Source organism: Symphalangus syndactylus, chromosome 8, assembly GCF_028878055.3.
Source record: "Symphalangus syndactylus isolate Jambi chromosome 8, NHGRI_mSymSyn1-v2.1_pri, whole genome shotgun sequence".
Taxonomy (NCBI): domain Eukaryota; kingdom Metazoa; phylum Chordata; class Mammalia; order Primates; family Hylobatidae; genus Symphalangus; species Symphalangus syndactylus.
Genome location: NC_072430.2, coordinates 99901376 through 99921902, shown reverse-complemented (window position 1 = coordinate 99921902; position 20527 = coordinate 99901376). Strand labels below are relative to the sequence as shown.

The following is a 20527-nucleotide window of genomic DNA, read 5'->3' as shown; positions in this document are numbered from 1 at the left end:
CTGTGATACATTCAGACAATGGGGTATTATTCCTTGCTAAAAAGAAATAAGCTATTAAACCATAAAATGACGTGGAGAAAACTTAAATGCATATTGCTAAGTGGGAGAGTACAGTCTGAAACGCCTACGTAGTCTGTGATTTCAACTATATGACATCCTGAAAAAGGCAAAATTGTGGAGACAGTAAAATGATTATTGGTTCCCAAGGCTTAGGTAGGAAAGAAAAATGAATAGGTAGAACACAGATGATTTTTATTTAGGGCAGTAAAAGTATTCTATATGATACTATAATGGTAGATACACAGCATTATGAATCTGTCCAAATCCATAGGATGTACAACACCAGGAGTGAACCCTAATGTCAGCTGTGGACTTTGAGTCCTAATGAATGATATGTCAGTATAGGCTCATCATTTGTAACATGTGTGCCACTTTGGTCATGGATGTTGATACTGGAGGAGGCTATGCAGGTATAGGGACAGGGAATATGTGGGAAATCCCCATACCTTTTGCTCCATTTTGCTGTGAACCTAAAACTGTTCTTTAGAAATAGTCTTAAAAAAAAAAAAAAGTACAAATCAGTGAAAAAATTTGGTTAACTATGAGTGATTTGGAATGTTATGCCGTGCCAACTAATTTGGTGGTTATTCCATTGTTATTGGTGTGCTTTTTGGAGACTATTTTTGCCTTTTAGAAAGATCACTCTTGCAACAGAATGGAGAGCAGATTAGAGAGACTTAGCTGGCAGGCTGGTTTTAGGAGATACTAGGAGTTGAATTGTGTCCCTGTAAAAGACATGTTGAAGTCTTAATCCATGGTAATTCAGAAAGTGACATTATTTTGGGATGGGGTCATTGTGAGTGTAATTAGTTAAGTTAAAATGTGGTCATTTGGGAGTAGGGTGGGCCGTTAATCTGACTAGTGTCATTATAAAAAGAGAAATCTGAACACACACAGAGAGGGAAGGCAGCCATGTGAAGACAGAGGCAGAGATTGGAGTTGTGCTGCCACAAGCCAAGGAACACCTGGAGCTACAACTAGAGGAGGCTGGGAAAGATCCTTATAGAGGCTTGAGAGAGAGTGTGGCCTGCCAGTCCCTTGATTTCAGACTTTTAGGCTCCAGCACTGTTAGAAAATAAATTTCTATCATTTTAAGCCACCTATTGGTGTCACAGGAAAGTAATACAGGAGACTATCATGATGACCCAGGCAGATAACGGTAAGAGTCTAAACGAAATCATTTGAGCAAGATTAGGGAACATGGTAGAGATACAATGGATATGTAGGGGAAGTGATTGAAATGGTAAAGGGAGAGGGAGAAGCCTTGGTTGATGTGAGTTTTCTGGTGTGGATTGGTGGTGATTTCATTCGTTAATCCAGACAGGGAATAGAACCAGGCATTAATAGGTATAGAGCAGATGGGTGAGTGGATATCCAGGTAAAAATGTCTTTTAGGCTCTTGGCATATAGATATAAAACTCAAAGGAAGAGAGAGCACAAAATAGAGATTTATAAATTACTCAAGTGTTAGGAGAAGGCTGAAAATAGATGAGATTTAAAGGGGAGGCCTTGTGCTGTAGAAAAAGAAGAGAACAAAGATTATGTGTTGGTGAGCACCAAAACACAATGGTAGGACAGAGAACAGAAGACGTGGAGGGCAGATGGTGCAGCTAGGAAAAAAAGCAGGAGCGAGTAAGCTGAGTAAATAAAGAGTATCAAGAATAGTTCATCCCGTTAAATGCTGGAGAGAATAAAGTGCCTGTTGGATTTGCAACAGTAATTTCAAAAGTGGTACGTCTTTTTAAATGCTGAACTCCATCTAACTTTCAGGACTTTGCAGAAATAATACAGTTTTTTTTGGAAAAAAATGGCTAATTTACACATGTTTTTCTGTGTTTCTTTTAGTTCGTTTACAGTGAAAGAATATGATATTTAAATGTATTAAATAAAAAATGATAAATATGTGGTACAAGTATGAGCTATTTCACTTTCTTCAAGAATCTTTAAATGACGTGTTTCCCTGACCAAAGTGGTTCCTTCTATTAAATGACAAGTCAGCAAGTGCTTCACATTCCTCCAGCATAGTAATTGTATTGCAAACTTGACAAAACTGCTATTCTTGAGTCACGTACACTTCATCATGAGTTAAAGAGGGATTCTTTGTGGAATGTGGATTCATAGCTCCCTTTGATATTATTAAGTCTAATGTACTCCTTCTTGAACAATCGACATTAGAAAATGGAAGAGGTATTCGATAAATGAAGTTAGAATAATTGGTTATTTGCTAAAGTAGATGCTTCATATATAATTTCTGTTGGATCAAAAAAGACTAAATAGAAAAAATTAAAGGTGTAAAAGAAGAAAATTTAGGTGGATATATATTATCTACTTGGCAGATGGGCAATTGCATTGTCATTCTTGTTTTGGTAGGGGGGTGTGTGTGTGTGTGCGTGAGTGTGTGTGTGTAAGACCCACCTCTCACCCCTCATTCTGACCCTAACTGATCCCCAAGGCAACCATTTTCACATCCTGGGGCATATGTGCCTGGACATTTTCCTGTGCATATATAGATACACATATATAAACACAATACACACATAATTTTTTCTCAAAAACATTATTATAGTGCACATATTTATCTTCAGCTTACTTTTTTTTACCTACATATGTTGTGGATAACTTTCAAAGTAGATAGAGATCTTCGTTTTAATGACCAGTTACACAGCATTTCCCCTTTTTGATACTTAAGATGTTCTTTTCTTTTTGTGTTTTGCTAGTTAAGGTTAAAGTGAACTCCTTATATAACCATGAATACTACTTGTTGACTTCAAGCCCTGTTTTCAGCTACTCTGTCCCGCTGCTCGTTGTCTCAACCCTCTTGTAACAAGGAACAGGAAAACAATCCAAGGAGCAGACTGCCACTATTTCTAGAAAGTTTAGTAATCTACATGCCCACCAACCCACCCACCCCTGGGGAAAACACTCCTCAATTTAATTGGCCCTGGATTTGACCAAGCTTCTGAGAGAAACAACAGGTAGCATTTACCTCATGGACTCTCAGGGGCACGTTGGCCAAGTTTAACCCTTATGAAATTCTCCTCCTCCACATCTCATCTATGTCTACATCACAAAGCCTTCTCAGGGGCTAGCTGATCCACCTCTACCTCATTTACTACTTATTTGATTTGCATTGAGCTTTCTTATTATATTTCATTTTCTTATTGTACTTCATTTTTATGGGGTGAGGGCCTGTCAACAGCGCAAGCCCAGGCAGTGTGTGTATCTCATCAAACTCCGCTCGCATTTGCAGTTGGAAGCACATAAATGTTCTGCAATTCTTCCTGATTTGATTTGTTTTTTTCACAAGGGCTTTGTCACTGACACGTGTTCTCCTAAATTCACTGCCTTAAGTTCTAGTTCTACCAAATAACAAGTCTTATAATTTCCAGCATCTAATTCAATAAATTTCCCCTCTCTAATCACTACTACTTACCCTAGTGCTACTGGTTCTACTTGAAAGGATTGCTCAAAGTGGGATCACTAGAATGTCGGATCTATGCACTTTAGATTTTAGTAGGTAACTGTAAGGAGGACATAGAAAGCACAAAAATGATGAAAAAATTCTTAATAGATTACTATATTTTAATATAAAAATATATATTTTTGATATATATATATATATATATATATATATATATATATATATATATATATTTTTTGAGACAGAGTCTTGCCTTGTTGCCCAGGCTGGAGTGCAATGGCACGATCTCGGCTCACTGCAACCTCTGCCTCCCAGGTTCAAGTGATTCTCATGCCTCAGCCTCCTGAGTAGCTGGGGTTACAGGTGCTTGCCATCACATCCAGCTAGTTTTTGTATTTTTAGTAGAGATGGGGTTTCACTATGTTGGCCAGGCTGGTATCAAACTCCTGACCTCCAGTGATCCAGTGATCTACCTGCCTCAGCCTCCCAAAGCGCTGGGATTACAAGTGTGAGCCACTGCGCCTGGCCTAACATAAAATGTTTTTAAATATTGCTATATTAAACTATCATAAACATCATAGAAGTAAAAGATAAATGGATAAAATATTTAAAATTTTATCTGAAAGACTGATTCAATTTTTACAGAGCTTTTGAATAAGAAAAAGAAGATAATCATTTAAATTAGGAAAACATATAAAAGATCAGAGTGAATAATTTATAAAATAAGAAATACAAATGGTGAATAAGAATTTTGAGAGTGCCAATGTCAAAATCAAAATTAAAAATAATTATATTGTTTTATTGTCAATTATTTTCCTAAATGATAATACCTGTTTTTTTGAGAGCAGCGAGAAATAGAATTTTCTGTACTGCTTGTGGGTGTGTGAGTATTTATGCTCAGGATAAAATAAATTGCAATGTGAAAAATCAACACCATTGCATTCATAAACATTAAAAATTCTATACACTAAAGAACATAATAAAATAATTTTTAAAACTAAGTAGAAAAAATATTTCCACAAATTTGAAAAATAAAAGTCAGTTTATAAAAGAGTATATACAAAGAAGTACTATAAAAACTTTAATAGGGCAGGCTGCAGTGGTTCATGCCTGTAATCCCAGCACTTTGGGAGGCCGAGGCAGTGGATTGCCAGAGCCTGGGAGTTTGAGGTCAGCCTGGGCAACATGGTGAAACCCCACCATTATATAAAATACAAAAACTACCCGGGCATGGTAGCATATGCCTGTAGTCTCAGCTACTTGAGAGGCTGAGGTAGGAGGATCTCTTTAACCCTGGAGGTGGAGACAGCCCTGATCACACCACTGTACTCCAGCCTGGGTGACAGAGCAAGACTCTGACTCAAAAAACAAACATAAAAAACCTACAATACTTTAATAGGAAAAATAGATAGGAGGCTAGTTTAAAAAGAACAACAAATGTTATCAAACATATGACATAATTGTGGACCTCACTATTGTTCTAGAAATGCAAATTAAAATAATATTATTGACCTACCATATTAGCAAAGATTTTAAAACTGGCTGCTACAAATGCTTCAGCTTTTTGGAAAAGCAGACTGGTAATGTTTATAAATTGCTTTTTATAAGCTTCTTTCTTTGGAAAGAAAATAGTAATTTCCTTTTCAGGAATCTAGACTGAAGAATCATTAGACATTTTAAGAAATGTATATTTAATGAACATAATTCAGCACATTGAAAATTAGAAGCAACGAAAGTGTTTAATATTTAAAAACAGTTATGAAAATAGTATTTTCAAAGAATGTTTTATGAAATTGTAAAAGAAATCATGTAAGAATTTGTGAAAGTGTACAGTCTGGCTGGGAGCGGTAGCTCAACACCTGTAATCCCAGCACTTTGGGAGGCCAAGGCGGGCGGATCATGAGGTCAGGAGATCGAGATCATCCTGGCTAACATGGTGAAACCCCGTCTCTACTAAAAATATAAAAAACTAGCTGGGTGTGGTGGCACACGCCTGTAGTCCCAGCTACTCGGGAGGCTGAGGCAGGAGAAACGCTTGAACCCAGGAGGTGGAGGTTGCAGTGAGCTGAGATCGTGCCATTGCACTCCAGCCTGGGCAACAAGAATGAAACTCAGCCTCAAAAAAAAAAAAAAAAAATGTGTACAATTGTGTACATATATATATGATTCAAATTGTCAAATATATATGGATATTGAAAGGTGGTAAAGTAACACTGCTGATCTCTGAGTTTTATTTTATATATATATATATGTATATGTGTATATATGTATATATGTATATATGTATATATATTTTTTTCATACAGGGTCTTGCTCTGTCACACAGGCTGGAGAATAGTGGCATGATTATTGTTCACTGCAGTTTCAATCCTCCTACCTCAGCCCTGTCCCTAGCTGGGACTATAGGCATGTGCTACTATACCTGGTTAATTTTTTTTTTTTTTTGGTAGGGACAGGGTCTCCCCATGTTGCCCAGGCTGTTCTCAAACTATTGGGCTCAAGTGATTCTCCCGCCTTGGCCTCTCAAAGTGCTGGGATTACAGTTGTGAGCCACGTTCCCCACCCTCTGAATTATACTGTATCTGCTTTGCATGTCACTCAGCTGTGCAAAGTTTTCATAGATGACATTATGATCTAATTCATTTGTATCTGGCACATAGTAGGTGTTGAAATAATTTTGGTTGAATAGACAATAAATTCACAAGTTAATAGAGGAGCTCCATTCTCAGCATTGACTGGATGGAAATAAAAAGCCAGAAAAGAAGTGAACAGCCCTGGGAAAAATGTCAACAATTAGCAGGGAAGCATATGAAGGGAAGTTGTGTTAATGCAAACTTTTTGTAAGATGTTTAATTTAATAATAGGAAAAAACAAGAAACATGGTTCTGTATAACATGCTCCTGACAACTGGTTGACCGACACGTGCTCTCTATTTTAGGAACTGCCGTATGAGGCTCTGCGGTACGTGACTGGCGAATGCAATTATGGAGGCAGAGTGACCGATGACTGGGACCGGCGCACGCTCCGCAGCATTCTAAACAAATTCTTCAATCCCGAATTAGTTGAAAATTCAGACTATAAGTTCGACTCAAGTGGCATCTATTTTGTTCCTCCTTCTGGTGATGTAAGTATGCCCTTCAAAAAAACTAAAAGCAGTAAGACATGAAATTATTTTGGTGGTGGTGATATTTTTTAAATGGTGATTTTGCTGCAGGCCTTGTTATTTTGTTACCCTTGTCTGTGCTTTCTTCAGTCATATAGGGATAAAACAAAGCTCATGCTATAGGTGGAGTTAGGGGTTTCCTGTTCTCTGTAATGTAAGAAGTATCAGAAACGTGGCTCACACTTTTTCAGTGACCTGAAGTTCTGTCATCATAAACTCAGTCCTTTGGCTAAAAAGACATTGTCCCCAATTAAAATGGAAATACATAAGAGATGGTATTAGCAAAATATTATTAGCAGTAGTGGTTAATATTTATAATTATTTGGAAGTCAGTTACAAGTAATTATCTCACTAGAACATCAAATTAACATTGGTATTATTATTTTATCCCTTTTACAAATGAGAAAGCAGGTTCATTACAGTAGAATAATTTGCCCAAGGCCACACAGGTAAGAAGGTGGCAGCGAGACACAGAACCACCTGCAGCACAAGACCAAGATTCCCTTCTGCTCTTCTCCAGTCCTGTCCACTGCCTTCTGATGATCACACTGGATTTCTAGAGATTGCTAGGACAATCAAGTTGGTTCTCATTTTATTCCCAGAAGTCAAAGGGCATATATTGAAAGTTAAACACAAGCAACAGAAACACATACTGTAACCCCCCAACCCTAACCTTATCTTCCACTAGGATTAATGCTAGCCAAGGGCAGATGTTGGTATAGATAAAGGGAAAAATCACTCCCAATGCTTAGGTCACTGATTGGGTACAGCAAGTCAACATGGGAGCTGGGGTAACAAGATCTCCAATGATGAATTGCCAAGTGAGAAAAAAGCAAGATGAAGTAAGATGTTTGTAAAGGGACCTAAATCGTAAAGCCATCCATGACCAAACCCCCTTTGCCATGTGTGTGTGTGGATGTTTGTATATGATTATATGAGCATCAAGGAAGGTATGAAATTTTAATAGAAGTCCATTTAAACAAAGTATAAAATATGTGTGTATGCATAAAAAGAAGTGTAATGTTAATGGTGATTATCTCAGAATAACAGAATTTTAAATAATTTTTACTTTTTTGAATTGGGTGAATTTTTTACAGTAAGAGTAAACAGAATCAGAGTAAATCAGAAAAAAATATTTTTATTGTGATAAATTAAGAATAATCATCAGCAAAATATGACACAAAGATTTCTCTGTAGGTAATTTCTAAATGAAGTTACCAGGATTCCCCTCCCGCCATTAAAAAACCCATTCCAATTGAATGGTACATTTTCTTTTTCTCTGTAAATATGTTCTTTTTTTTTCCTCGAGACGGAATTTCACTCTTCTTGCCCAGGCTGGAGTGTAATGGAGCAATCTCGGCTAACCGCAACCTCTGTCTCCTGGGTTCAAGTGATTCTCCTGTCTCAGCCTCCTGAGTAGCTGGGATCACAGGCGTGTGCCACCACGCCCGACTAATTTTGTATTTTTAGTAGAGATGGGGTTTCTCCATGTTGGTCAGGCTGGTCTCAAACTCCCGACCTCAGGTAATCCACCCTCCTCGGCCTCCCAAAGTGCTGGGATTACAGACGTGAGCCACTGTGCCTGGCTGTTCATATTTTTTTTTAAACTTTGGCCCAGGCTGAAAGAAAGTGAAAGCACTCGATGTTCAGTGTCACAGGCCTATCCAGTCAATAACTTGAGTATTGAAAACTGCCTCTTTTCTGTGAAAAGTTCTAGAAAGTAATTGATTTCTAATCTCCTGACTTCTTGTTATTCACCTCTGCAGCACAAAAGCTACATTGAATACACAAAGACTCTGCCACTGACCCCAGCACCAGAAATCTTTGGGATGAATGCCAATGCAGATATCACTAAGGATCAGTCAGAAACTCAGCTGCTGTTTAATAACATTCTTCTTACACAGGTGTGTGATCTGTATAGGAGCTGGCTTCTGAGGCCTAGGAAGGATGCTCCCCAGGCACGTGTGCCAGCACTGAACAGGCTTCCTTACACAATTCTGTTCAAGTGGAGAAACATTTAAAGGAAAAGACAAAAATACATACATAACTTAAATAAGGATTTGAACACTAAGTACACGAACGTACTTTTTTTTTTTTTTTTTCATCAATCTTTTTTTGGGAACCAAGGCATATTCTTTAAGTATCATTCTGCTTCTGGGAATTTCATTTTGCCTTTCTTGCCCTACCTAAATACGTGTACATCGTGTCCCTTTTAAATTTCTTTAAAGAGGAAGAAGAATTTCAAAGATACTTGGGAAGCAGTTTGATGAGAGAATTCATCTAAAGTTTTACCTATTTTATTTTCCAGTCCCCTAGTATTTCAACAGCTGTTCCAGAACATTTAAACTGATTTACATGGACACAGTTTCATTCACACTCATATTTTATCAGATTTATATTAGTATAACATTTAAAATATAATTGCAATAGTAAGTACAAAATAAATTTAAAAGTATAGGAGAAGAATTTGTAGACGCAGCTCTCTTGGAGAGTGCATAAGTGCATTGGGGTGTGGGAAAGCAATCTGCAAAGACACCAGAATTTAGCTGCCATGAGCACAGGTCAGTACATTTTAATGAAAAACATTTGCTAATGTTGCTTGTCTATTAAGACATAGATTGGGTTTATCACAATTCAGAGGTAAAGAGACCAGAACTACAGAGCTTGGAGAGCAAGTTAATGATGACAAGACTTTTTGTATTTAACTAATTTATCTTGGAAAAAATAAAAGAGGAAGCTATCTTGTATTGTTATTCCTTTAGAAGATATGCTCAGTTGTTAATTTGTTTTTGAAAGGAAATTAGTCCAAATGGCAAGAGTTCCCATAATGATTCAATAAAATTTTGATGAATTAAGGAAGAATAATCAGTCAAGCAAATTATCCTATTAACTGAATTGTAACTGATCTTTCTATGGCATCTCAGAGTAAAAATGACAACAGTTAATACTTTTGTATAGTGCTTACTCTGTACTAGTGCTGTTCTAAGTGCCATTATGTATAACAATGTAATCCTAATGACAGTCCTGTGAAGTAGGGTCTAACTATTGCTATTCCCATGTTACAGTGAGAAAAGTGAGGCACAGAAAGATTAAGTAGTTTGCCCAAAGTCAGCTTGTACGATTTCAAATTAGGACTCAAAACCAAGCGGTCTGGCTCCTACCAGTTTGGCTCCAGAATCTTGTGTTCTAAACCACTATGCTATATTATCTTTCCAGATTCTGAAAGTGGGATGAGAACTAGAAGGCAGATAACCAGAGATTCTTAAAAAGCTAAAAATTAGAAGGATAATGTGGACTATTCATTAGTAATAGCATAATGGAATAATGGAAGAGTCCATGGAACTCCTATCTCTGGTCTACTCTACTATGACATTTTCTAATAAGGGAAAAGAAACAAAGACTATTTTTACACCCATTTTAGATATTGATAGCACTAAAATCAGTTATTGCCTGGGCATAAAAGTGTATGTGCAAACATGAATGAGTAGCTCTTTAGGAGTATTAGATTGCATGTAATACACAACAGTCTGACAACAGGACATTAACAGTGTCTTTTGGCTTTCCTTAAACTTGATGGGGTGTGTCACATTACAGAATACTGAAACAGTGGGGTCATTCCAACAGAAAATGACTCCGAACCAAACAAATAAGTTTAAATACACAAGGGGTATCTTTTCAGTATATAATTAAGCAATCTCTTTCAATCCTCAAACTCAGGTTGGCAAATACAATTATAGGAATGGGTAAGCAGTAGTTCAGTGATTCTAGATTGGGTTTATCACAATTCAGAGGTAAAGAGACCAGAACTGCAGAGCTTGGAGAGCAAGTTAATGATGACAAGACTTTTTGTATTTAATTAATTTATCTTGGAAAAAATAAAAGAGGAAGCTATCAGAGCTAAGAAGTTTGCTTGTGCAGAGCTCCTTTGCTTGTGGTTAACTGCCACACACTATTTAGAATAGAAAAATTGTTTCAACTTAGAATATTATAAAACTAGATAATAATCTAGGATCTCTGAAAAGGTTAAACTTTCTGATGTCTCTGAAAATGAATTCCACTTATCTTTAAGAGGAAAATAACCCTTAGAAGTTTCCAGATGCTATTTGTGATAACTCTAAAGAAAGACAGTAAAGAGGAAAAAGCTAAGATAAATAATTATAAATAAATAGGACCCAATTGCTCTTAATTATCAGTATCAGTTGGATATTACTTTCAAAAACCTATCATCCTAATCATGTGATCTTTGTGTGTGAGAAATAGGTAAGGGGAATGTTTGTGTTACTAAATCATTTTTTTACGTTTTTTGAAGAACTATAGACCTGGATTTGTTTTTTTTTTTTTTTTTTTTTTTTTGCAGAGGCACAGCTCTTGCTAGAATATGGGAATATTTTAATGAGTTTTTGCTGCCTTTTATGCACACCAAAATACCACTGGAAATCAGCATATGATTCTTTAAATATAATGGAATTAGATATTTCATTAGTTTTAGCCAGATACTCACTTTCATTCTCTATGATTTGTTTTTATATTTTGTTGTAAACCCGGTACTATGGAATCATAATAAAGGATTATTATATGAGCATATCTCTTTTTTAATAGCACATAATTAAAATGTACCAACATTTAATTATTTTATTGTGTAACTGTATACGATATTATGGTGGTATGTGGTAAGTAGTGTTAAAATCACAGTAGAGGCCGGGTGCGGTGGCTCACGCCTATAATCCCAGCACTTTGGGAGGCCAAGGCAGGCGGATCATCTGAGGCCAGGAGTTCGAGACCATCCTGGCCAACATGGTGAAACACCATCTCTACTAAAAATACAAAAATTAGCCAGGTGTGGTAGCAGGCCCCTATAATCCCAGCTATTTGGGAGACCAAGGCAGGAGAAGTGCTTGAACCCGGGAGGCAGAGGTTGCAGCGAACGGAAATCGTGCCACTGCACTCCAGCCTGGGCAACAGAGTGAGACTCCATCTCAAAAAAAACAAAAGTCACAATAGAAACTTAGGTAAAAATAATTAATATTAAAAAAGAAAATAAAGTTAATATTTTCAGAATCAATTTTGAGCATATTAATATTTATAGTATAGAAACCAGGGAACAAAATCTAAAAGAAGACTAAACACAATTTCCTCGGACTGGTAAAACATGAGATATATTTATATTCTAATAGTACTTGTTTTCTTTCAGCACACACCCCATATTCGTTTGTTCTGAGGATTTAATTTTTTTTCAGAAAATATAGATTCATTTACACAGTGCCACCATAAATATAAAAAACAAAAATGGAACTGAAATTCTCCTTTCTTACTTCCAACATGAATCACTAAAGTCTGTCTTTCCTCCATAACTCTTCCAGCTGCTTAGAGGAGATGAGCTTATTTTCTTTGCTCTCCTGGTTCAAGGAGAAACTATATCTCTGCTTTTGGCAACCAGTAGACACCAGAGTTATTAGCAAATATATTTTGTGGCATGCTTTCTCAAAGCAAGATGAGATTTCCCCTGTCTGGGTTTTAATGCCCACCATCGCTTGGCCACTCCACCAATGCAATGCTTTTTCTTCCACTATCTGCAGCATCTGCAACTCCCCCTGTGCCCAGGCAGCCAAGCATACAGCTTCTTTGTTTTCTCCAGATCCTCTTTTGCCTCTGAACACATTACATGCCCTTATTCCTCCTCTCTAACAATAGTTTTCCCTTGAAAATCCATCCTCCTGCCTGTTATCATCACTTTAATAAATCTTGTGTGGAGAGGGATCATGGATAAAATAGAGAGCAATGTTCTTTCTTATAAAGATTTACCTTAGGATTTTTCCTATTCAGCTATTCTTAGACCTTTATGAGGATTTTTGAGTTATAGTTTGGATTCTTCATAGTCTCGTTCAGCAGGTGCTGGTGCAAAATCATCAGATGAAGTAGTGAATGAGGTCGCTGGTGACATCTTGGGCAAACTTCCAAACAACTTCGACATCGAGGCTGCCATGAGGAGATATCCAACAACTTACACTCAGAGCATGAACACTGTACTTGTCCAAGAGATAGGACGGTTCAATAAGTTACTGAAGACCATAAGAGATTCGTGCATAAATATTCAAAAAGCAATCAAGGTAAGGTGAAAAACACCAAAAAAAACCCCATTAAATTACATATAGCCTTCATTTATTTAGCAAATATTTGTTTAGCACAAATACTGTGTAAGCACTGTTTTGGGTTCTGGGGATAGATAAGATTAGAAAATAATTCTTGCCCTTGAGGAGCTTATAGAATTCTGGGAATGAGAGTTAATAAACAGGGAAATAAGTATAGAGGATGTTAGATAGGGATAGGACCCTGGATTGGATATATGCTAAGGAGACACAATGTGGTAAGGAATGAGCCCTTGCCCTCATAAAGCACATTTTTTCATTTATTATTATTATTTTTTTAGAGATGGGTTCTCACTCTGTCACCCAGGCTAGAGTATAGTGATGTGATTACAGCTCACTGCAGCCGTGAACCCCTGGGCTCAAGGGATTAATTTGCCTAACCGTCCTGAGTAGCTTAGATTAGAGGTTTGAGCCACCCAGCCTGGCTATTTTATTTTATTTTTATTTTATTTTTTTAGAGAGATGGGGTCTCGCCACCCTGCTCAGGCCGGTTTTGAACTCCTGGGCTCAAGTGATACTCCTGCCTTGGCCTCCCAAAGTGCAGGGATTATAGGTGTGAGCCACCAACTCCTGGCCCAAGCTCAAATTTTAGTGAGGGAGGCAAACTGAGAAATAAACTGGCCAAGTGTGGTGGCTTATACCTGTAATCCTAGTACTTTGGGAGGCCAAGGTGGGAGGATTGCTTGAGCTCAGGAGTTTGAGAACTTCCTTGGCAACACAGCAAGACCTTGTCTCTTCTGAAAAAACAAAAAAAATGCTGGGCATGGTGGTGCATGCTACTCAGGAGGCTGAGACAGGAGGATCGCTGGAGACTGGGAGGTTAAGGCTGCAGTAAGCTACGATCCTACCCAGGCCAGGCAACAGAGTGAGACCCTGTGTCAAAATAAAAATAAACAAATACATATAAATTTTGGTAAGTGGTAAGTTTTATGGAGAAAAATTAAACAAGATTAGGGAGTAGAGAATGATGGGTGAGAAGCTCTCTTAGGTTGGGTCAGGTCCCTCTGAGGAATGACTCTTGGAGAGAGACCTAAATTATGTTGAGGGGCAATCCGTGGAATGTTTCAGGGAAGAGCATTTCAGGCAGAGGGTATAACACAAGTGTAAAGCCAAGAGAAAACAAGCTGGGCCTGGTCCAGGAACACAAGTAGGAAGGCTGATTGGCTAGAGTGGAGTGAGCACGAGACAGACCCTAATACTAGAGAGAAGACCTGAAAGGATTACGGGGAAACAGCAGTACAGACAGAGACCAATGATATGATTGAGAAATCCAGCTGAACTGGTCTCTTGTAGTAGCATTGGAGGCAGAGGGAGGTGGCTGCTTATGAGTTATTACTGAAAGAGGAGTCTACTACCCTGGCTGAAAATTGATGTGTGTGTGAGCAAGAGAGTAGTCAATGATAACTCCTAAATGTTTGGCCTAAGCAAGTGGAAAGTCTGGGCAAGGAACAGATTTGATGTAGAAAATCAAGAATTATATTTTGGTCATATTAATTTGGAAATGCCTGGTAGACTCAATGGGGAGATCGAGTTGTTAGATACCTCCTTTAGAGTTCAAGAGGGAAGTCAAAGCTGGAGATAAATTTCAGAGTCTGCATCACGTTGATTATATTTGAAAATGAAATGTATAAATTATCTCAAATATTTTGGTAGTACTGATGAGCATTTTTCGGCGGCAAGCAGGTCTATGCAAACCTATCCACAAAGGCCGAGAAACTGAGAGACCAAAGAAAGAAGCTGAACAAATTCAGTTTCTCAGAAAGGAACATTTAATAGTGACTTACGAACAGAAGTCATAATGTCCAGGCAGCAGTGAGAGGAGATGGTGGGTCCTAACACCTTTACCCCCTAGACCCAGGGCTGATGCATCATAGGGAAGGAATGTATAGGACAACTGAAGACAATCCCTCAGGGAAAGGCAATAATGCTATGTGAATCTGCCCAATAGCAGGGTTTAATGTCAAGGTTGTTTTGACCTAAGGGCAGGATTTATGGTTACAGTGGATAAAGTAGAAATCTTAAAGGCATTCTCAGCACAGGGGTTAATGAGACGCCAACATGGCAGATTGGCATCCAAGATGGAGTTGCTGGTCTAGTGCAGTGGCTCACACCTGTAATACCAGAACTTTGGGAGGCTGAGTTGGGAGGATTGTTTGAGCCCAGAAATTTGAGACTAGCCTTGACAACAGTAAGACCCCATCACTAAAAAGAAATGACAAGGTGGAGTTGCTTTATTCTCCACAAGCTTAGATTACTTTGAAGCATCAATTTCTTTCACCCAACTCATATGAACTACTTATAATGTCTTTCTCATGCCGTTCTTTCATCATTCTCTTCATATTTCACTAATCTGAGGAGGAAAATGTTTCAAATTTGAAAAACCTAACTTGACATGATATCTGTGACCAATGTAGCAATATAAGTCCTCATGTTAAACTCATTCCTTTTTCCAATATCTCAGTGAAATGACATAATCTAACTGGGACAATTTTATATCACATTTTCTGGTATAATGCTGAAACCAGATGTATTTTTAATGACAATATCCAATACATAAGACAAAACCTATTTCTTACAGTTACACAAAAGGTAAATTATGACAATAAATTTAGCAAATGAACATGTTGAACCTATATATTTGTAAAAGATCAAAGCTCTACTAAAACTTAAAAGTTCAATATTGTAAAAATGTCAAAGAATTGCAATTATAGAAGGATTCAATTTTAGTTTACCCAGGATTCCAGCAAATATTTAAATACTTAACAGTATTCATTGTTGGCAGGTCAGTCATCAGGAAGTCTCTTATGTGTTATTGGAAATGTAAATTGTTGAACCTCTTTGAAGTACAACTTAGTAATATCAGTAAAAATGTTAAATCTTCTTTATCCTAAATATATATATATAGATACATGAACGTGTATGCAAAGCTAGAAGCACAGGAATGGTCAGCACTGCATTGTTTCAATAAGTGATTAATCTAAATATTATCCAGTGGTTATGATAATATACACAATGAAATGCCCATCAGTTAAGAGTGAGATAGTTTTATAGTTGCTGATGTGGAAAGAGGCCAAGACATATTGATAAATGAAAAAAGGTATATTACTTTATGTATTGTTTGACTCAATTTGTGATTTCTTAAAAATATGCATATTCTCTGTAAAATTATATTCTCCTGAATTTGCCATATTTGCCCTATCATTTGCCCTCTGCTTCTCTCTATATATCTTAAAGATATATATTTGTAATATATATAAAAGATATATAATATATATATTAAAGATATAAATATATATACCCATATATAAATGTTTTCTGAATTATTTGAGAATAGTGCTTACTTATACCCCTTTATCTCTTAATACTTTAAGGTGTACTTTCTAAAAACAAGAATATTCTTTTACAATATCATAATACAGTTATCAAATTTAAGAATAAAAACCTAACTGTAATATTTTTATCTAATCAGCAATCAAATATTTCAGTTTTTCAATCATCCCAATTCTGTCTTTTCTAGCAAAATCTATTCTGACACAGATTTCAGACCAGGATCAAATATTTCATTCAGTTGCCATGTTTCTTTATCTTCTTTATTCCAAGACAGTTTCTCAGCCTTTCTGTATCTTTGATAATATTGACATTTTTTAAGAATACAGAGCAATCATTTTATAAAATGTCCTGTGTTACTTTTTAAATGAAATAAGAAACTAGTTGGCAGTTTTTAAAAAGTAAAACAATAAACAAAAGAAATTACACATTATAATTATGGGATAAAATTGAAGTTATACCCAAAATTTATAGTCTTAACTTTAACTATTTTTAATTTAATTATTAAACAAGAAAGATGGAAAAGAAGTGAATTATTTGGCTTAAGAGACAAGAAAAAGAATATCTTGTAAGTTCAGTACTAGAATAAATAAATTTTAAATGCTAAAACTGAACAAAAAAAAGGAGGAGGAAATTTTGAGGAGGAGGAGTGAAGGTATAGAAGTGTTGAACAACACCATTTACAAATTGAGCTAATTGGTGTATATGGAACACTGATTCCCACAGGAGTATAATATACTTTTCAAATCAACATGGAACATTTACAAAAATTGACTATATAAAAACTATAAAACAAGTCTCAATAAATTAAAAGGTCTCAGATCATCAGACTATATTCTCTGATCAGAGAGGAATTAAGCTAGAAATGAATAACAAAAGCACAATGAGAAATACCCATATATTTGGAAATTCAGTAAAACACTTCCTAACTCACAGCTTAAAGAAAAAATTTAAATAAAAATTGAATAATAATTTATATTAGAGTGAACAAATATCAACATGCCAAAAATTGGAGAATGCAGCTTCAAATATATGTTAGAAAAACAAAAAGCATAATAAAATAAAGACTCAACAAAGCCAAATGGTCATTATTTTAAGACTAATAGAAGTGATAAAGCAAAGAAAGAGAAGTAACCAAAAACTAATATCAACAATGGAAATGAAGTCATCAAAATAGACCCTATAGTCTAAGAGATCTGAAGATGACATCATGAAAACATTATGCCAATACATTTTATTTATTTCTTATTTCTTATTTTTGTGGTTATATAGTATATATATATATGTATATGTATATATGTATGGGATACATATTTTCATACAGGCATACAATGAATAATAATCACATCAGGGAAAATGGGGTATTGATCACCTCAAACATGGATCCTTTGTGTTATAAACAATGAATTATTATTTTAGTTATTTTTAAATGTGCAATTAAATTATTGACTGTAGTCACTCTGTTTTGCCATCAAATACTAGATCTCCTTCATTCTTTCATTTTTTTAAATATTCATTAACCATCCCTACTATTAACCCTACATACCACTACTCTACCCAGCATCTGGTAGCCATCATTCTACTCTCTAACTCCACAAGTTCAATTGTTTTAATATTTAGCTTCCATCCATAATCATTCCAACATAATGATCTCCGGTTCCATCCATTTTGTTGCAAATGACAGGATCTCTTTCTTTTTATGACTGAATAGTACACTGTTGTGTATAAGTACCACGTTTTCTTCATCTTTTCCTTTGTTGATGGACACAGGTTGCTTTCATATCTTGGCTATTGTGAGTAGTGCGGCAATAAACATGGGAGTGCAGATATATCTTCAATATACTGATTTCCTTTCTTTTGGGTATATATAGCAGTAGGATTGCTGGATAATATGGTAGCTCTCGTTTTAGTTTTTTAAGGAACCTCCAAACTGTTCTCCACAGTGGTTGTACTAATTTACATTCTCACCAACAGTGTACAAGTGTTCCCTTTTCTCCACATTCTCACCTGCATTTGTTACTGTCTTTTGGATATAAGCCATTTTAACTGGGGTGAGATGATATCTTATTGTAGTTTTGATTTGGGTTTCTCTGATGATCAGTGACATTGAGCACCTTTCCATATGCGTTTTTGCCATTTGTATGTCTTCTTTTGAGAAATGTCTATTCAGATCTTTTGCCCATTTTAAAATTGGATTATTAGAGTTTTTCCTACAGAATTGTTTGACCATCTTATATATTCTGATTTTTAATCTCTCATCAGATAGGTAGTTTGCAAATATTTTCTCCCATTCTCTGGGTTCTCTGTTCATTTCATTGATTGCTTCTTTTGCTATGTACAAGCTTTTTAACTGGTATGATCCCATTTGTCTACTTTTGCTTTGTTTGCCTGTGCCTGTGGAGTATTACTCAAGGAATCTTTGCCCAATCCAAGGTCCTGGAGAGTTTCTTCAATGTTTCCTCACAGTAGATTCGTAGTTTGAGGTCCTAGATTTAAGCCTTTAATCCATTTTAATTTTTTCAATATGGCAAGATAGGGGTCTGGTTTCACTTTTCTGCATATGAATATCCAGATTTCCTAGCACCATTTATTGAAGAGACTCTCTTTTCCCTAAAGTATGTTCTTGGCAACTTTGTCAAAAATGAGTTCACTGTAGATGTATGGATTTATCTATAGGTTCTCTCTGCTGTTCTATTGGGCTGTGTGTCTGTTTTTATGCCAGTACCATGCTGTTTTGTTTATTATAGCTCTTTAGTATAATTTGAAATCAGGTAATGTGATTCCTCCAGTTTTGATCATTTTGCTCAGGATAGCTTTGGCTATTCTGGGTCTTATGTGGTTCCATATAAGTTTTAGGGTTTTTTTCTATCTCTATAAAGAATGTCATATGTATTTTGATGGGGGTTGCACTGAATCTGTAGACTGCTTTTGGTAGGATGGACATTTTAACAATATTGATTATTCCAATCCTTTGACATGGAATATCTTTCCATTTTACTGTGTCCTCTTCAATTTCTTTCACCAATGTTTTATAGTTTTTATCATAGAGGTCTTTTTACTTCTTTGGTTAAGTCCTAGGTATTTTATCTTTTTGTAGCTATTGTAAATGGGATTCTTGATTTCTTGATTTCTTTTTCAGATTGTTCACTCTTGGCATATAGAGATGCTACTAATTTTTGTATGTTGATTTTATATCCTGTAACTTTACTGAATTTGTTTATCAATTCTAATAGTATTTTTGGTGGAGTCTTTAGGTTTTTCCAAATATAAGATCATAGCAACTGCAAACAAGGATAATTTGATTTCTTCCTTTCTAATTTGGATGTGCTTTAGTTCTTTCTCTTGTCTGATTGCTCTAACTAGGACTTCCAGTAGTATGTTGATAACAGTTGTGTAAGTGGACATCCTTGTTATGTTCCACATCTAAGAGGAAAGGCTATCAGCTTTTCTCCATGCAGTATGATACTAGCTGTGGGTCTGTCATATATGGCTTTTATTAAGTTGATGTATGTTCCTTCTATACCCAGTTTTTTAAGTTTTTTAATCATTAAGGGATGTTGAATTTTATCAAATGCTTTTTCAGTATCAATTAAAATTATTATATAGCTTTTGTCCTTCATTCTGTTGATATGATGTATCATATTGACTAATTTGTGTATGTTGAATCATTCTTGCATTCTTGGGATAAATCCCACTTGGTCATGATGAATGTATTGTTGAATTCAGTTTGCTAGTATTTTGTTCAAGATTTTTGCATCATTGTTCATCAGGGATATTGGCCTGTAGATTTTTTTTCCTGTAGTTTTCTTTGTTTGATATGTCTTTGTCTGGTTTTGGTAAAAGTAATACAGGCCTCATGGAATAAGTTTGTAATTATTCCCTCCACCTCTGTTTTTCAGAATAGCTTGAGTAGGATTGGTATTAATTCTTCTTTAAATGTTTGGTAGAATTCAGTACTGAATTCTAAGCTATCAGGTCCTGGGCTTTTCTTTGCTGGGAGACCCTTTATTATGGTTTTGATCTTATTACTTGATATTGGTCTGTTCAGTTTTTGGATATCCTCATGGTCCAGTCCTGGTAGGTTGTATGTTTCTAGGAATTTCTCAATTTCTTCTAGGTTTTCCAGTTTACTGGTATAATAAATTGCTAATAGTAGCCACTAATGATCCTTTGAATTTATGTGGCATCTATTGTAATGTCTCTTTTTTCATCTCTGATTTTATTTATTTGGGTCCTCTCTCTTTTATTTTCTTAGTGTGGCTGAAGGTTTGTTGATTTTGTTTATCTTTTCATAAAACCAACTTTTCATTTTGTTGATTATGTACTTTCTTCATTTCATTTTTTCTGCTCTGATTTTTATTATTTCTTTTCTTATATTAATTTTGGGTTTGGTTTGCTCTTGCTTTGCTC

At 35.9% G+C, this 20527-nt stretch overlaps 1 protein-coding gene across 1 annotated transcript in view; it reads left to right on the top strand.

Annotated features, from left to right (window-relative positions):
• Positions 1-20527, top strand: part of DNAH7 (dynein axonemal heavy chain 7) — a 380869-nt gene that overhangs the window by 340766 nt on the left and 19576 nt on the right. Inside the window, exons 61-63 of the mRNA XM_055290080.2 lie at positions 6420-6605; positions 8411-8548; positions 12521-12751. Coding sequence (XP_055146055.1) covers positions 6420-6605; positions 8411-8548; positions 12521-12751 — 555 coding nt within the window. The remainder of the gene's footprint in view (positions 1-6419; positions 6606-8410; positions 8549-12520; positions 12752-20527) is intronic.